Below are 2,832 nucleotides of genomic sequence, written 5' to 3'. Positions count from 1 at the left end.
ACAGCCAGCTAGTAGCAGAAAACATGTCCCCACCTGTTAAGATAATTGGCCATTACGCGAGCCCATACTCGCACCGCGTCGAGATGGCTCTGCAGCTCAAGGGCGTGCCTTACGAGCTGATCCAAGAAGACCTGAGCAACAAGAGCGAGCTGCTGCTCGCCAAGAACCCTGTCCACAAGAAGGTGCCCGTGCTCCTCCATGGCGACCTGGCCATCTGCGAGTCCCTAGTCATCGTCGAGTACATCGACGAGGCCTTCGACGGGCCGTCTATCCTGCCGGCCGACCCCTATGACCGTGCCATGGCCCGTTTTTGGACTAACTTCATTGACACCAAGGTATGCTGCTGCATTTGTTTGTTACTTAGACAACCTGCTGGCCTCACCTGTTCTGTTCTTATGAAATCTGAACATTTGCTGGTTTTACTGAACACAGTTCTCCCAGCCGATCTGGCTGGCATACTGGTCGGAGGGCGAGGCGCAGAAGGCTGTGGTGAAGGAGACCAAGGAGAACCTGGCGCTCCTGGAAGCGCAGCTCAACGGGAAGAGGTTCTTTGGTGGCGACACACCGGGCTACCTCGACATTGCTGCCTGTATGTTAGGTCCTTGGATCGGCGTGCTTGAGGAGGTGACTGGAGTGACCTTGGTGAACGGCAACGAGTTCCCCGCTCTATGCCAGTGGGCCAAGGAGTACAGTTCCAGTGAAGCTCTCGAGCCTTGCCACCCGGACAGGGACCGACTCGTCGCCTACTTCACTGAGAACAAGGAGAAGTACAAAATGATGGCCAAGACAATGTTGCAGCAGTAGTTGGGTGCAATACAAGGGCATGCATGGCTTTATGTGAGGAATAATGTATGGATCGGATCACAAACGGTGTGTGCACTGTGCAGAACAAAATTAAATGTGATCCTTTGAAGTTATCTGAAGTCAACATTTCAAGGATGTTTTTTAGTATTCATTTTAAATGTTTGGTGTGATATAAGTAGCTAGGTTTATCTTGAAAATTTGTTTTATATAAAAATATGAAAAATATAACCTTCCTTATATTTTATGGATATTTACTTTTGTTTTCAGAAATATACACCTTTGTATATGGGTACCAAACCACATAGAACTTGTCAATTATAAACTGAAAGTTTTCCCAACCCAGATTGGATAGCCAGGGACCTGAAATTTCTTACTCAAATGACGTTTGCCTTTAAAACTGTACAAACTGGAAGCTGTAAATAAGAAATTCCCCGGTCCAAACTGAAGCTTGCTGAGCTACGTACGGAAGAAAAAACGCCCACACACTACTGCCTTGTTTAGTTCGCGAAATTTGGATTTTGGGACTACTGTAGCACCTTCGTTTTTATTTGGCAAATAGTATCCAAATATTGACTAATTAGGCTTAAAACGTTCGTCTCGCAATTTCCCACCAAACTGTGCAATTAGTTTTTCTTTTCGTCTACATTTAATGCTCCATGCACGGCCCGCAAACATTCGATGTGACAGGTACTGTAGCAACTTTTTGGATTTTGGGGTGGAACTAAACGAGGCCTACATACAGATGTCACTGCTTATGGCAGATATATGGTTCATTCTAGCTCCCGGCCCGACCAGCTTGCGCTGTGACTGTGTGGTGATTTACTCTAGCTTATAGGTAAACCAAACCTCTCTGACTAACACGGCCCCACCTGTAGGTTTGCATTCAACGATGTTTAGTGAGTTTTACACGCCAAGGGACGGGGGGGAATTTCTCAAGTTAGTCAGTGGAGTGAAGCAGCCAAAGCGACTTCTGCCCTGATCGTTTGGCTGATAAGCCATGGCTGAAAGTACTGTTGACTAATTTGTTGCGAGAGAATAATACTGTTCGTTGGCTGAACAAGTACGACCTATAAATAAAGCGAACAGGGCATAGTTGCTGAACAGGGCATAGTTGCTGCTTCCTGCTAGCTACTATTCTTGCTCACTTGCTGCTATCCTGGCCAAACAATCCTAGATTTATGGCCACATGAGCAAATCAGGAACCATCGAGTGCCATAACTGATTGCCTGGCACAAGCAATGACCTCAGCATCGATATGAGGGGTTTTTTAATTCCTTCCATTTTGTTAAGCAAGCTTCAGCGGTTCCATAGTTGAAAGAAAAAAGTTCCAGTTCAGCGGCTGACCCACCCGGTCGCTTTTGGTGGACTCTGGTGGCAGCTTCAGACAATTTTTTTTTTTTTGATAAGGGCCTGTTTAGTTCCTAAAATTTTTTACGTAGTACCTATCACATTGAATTTTGTGGCACATGCATAGAGTAGTAAATGTAGATGAAAAAAAAACTAATTGCACAGTTAGGTGAGAAATCGCGAGACAAAACTTTCGAACCTAATTAGTCCATAATTAGACACTAATTACCAAATACAAACGAAAGTGCTATAGTAGCCAAAAACCCAAAAATTTTTGCATCTCAACGCGCCCTAAGCTTCAGAAGTTTCTTGTCACCCACGTTCGTTCCTTTGACAAGGACGGGACGGCCGTCCACATCTCTTGCCTTCCTCATCTCCAACCGTACAACCTTCCTCTCTGTCACGAGAGAACCAGTGATGTGCTCTATTGGTTCTAAAATAATCGCACATCTTAATTTCTAAGCAGTCAAATTCTTTTTAAGCATGACCGAATATATAAAAATAAAAATGTTATTATTTATGATACATGATAATACTTATATTAACAGTAATATATATATTTTTATAATAAATATATTAGAAGAAATAAATATTGATAATATTTTTTATAAATATTGAAAATAAGATGTGCAGTTATTTTAGGAGGGATGAAGTGGATCCGTTTGGAATGGTTCATTTAGC

General features: G+C 43.4%; 1 protein-coding gene across 1 annotated transcript; it reads left to right on the top strand.

Moving 5' to 3' along the window:
- LOC136459905 (probable glutathione S-transferase) lies at positions 1–975 on the top strand. The gene is made up of 2 exons (XM_066459757.1): positions 1–335; positions 433–975. Exons 1-2 carry the CDS (start codon positions 24–26, stop codon positions 802–804), a joined length of 684 nt encoding a protein of 227 aa, XP_066315854.1. The 5' UTR covers positions 1–23; the 3' UTR covers positions 805–975.
- Positions 976–2,832: the final 1,857 nt, after the last annotated feature.

The sequence above is a fragment of the Miscanthus floridulus genome, chromosome 6 (assembly GCF_019320115.1).
Source record: "Miscanthus floridulus cultivar M001 chromosome 6, ASM1932011v1, whole genome shotgun sequence".
NCBI classification, from domain to species: Eukaryota; Viridiplantae; Streptophyta; class Magnoliopsida; order Poales; family Poaceae; genus Miscanthus; species Miscanthus floridulus.
The sequence above is the reverse complement of the archived record's forward strand: the minus strand, read 5'-3'. Positions and strand labels throughout refer to the sequence as shown.

What these genes read in the sequence shown, in the direction of transcription:
- LOC136459905 (XM_066459757.1), top strand. Translation starts at nt 24, where the DNA reads ATGTCCCCACCTGTTAAGATAATTGGCCATTACGCGAGCCCATACTCG. An exon ending in CTAACTTCATTGACACCAAG is followed by an intron (nt 336 to 432) that starts GTATGCTGCTGC and finishes TACTGAACACAG; the next exon opens with TTCTCCCAGCCGATCTGGCT.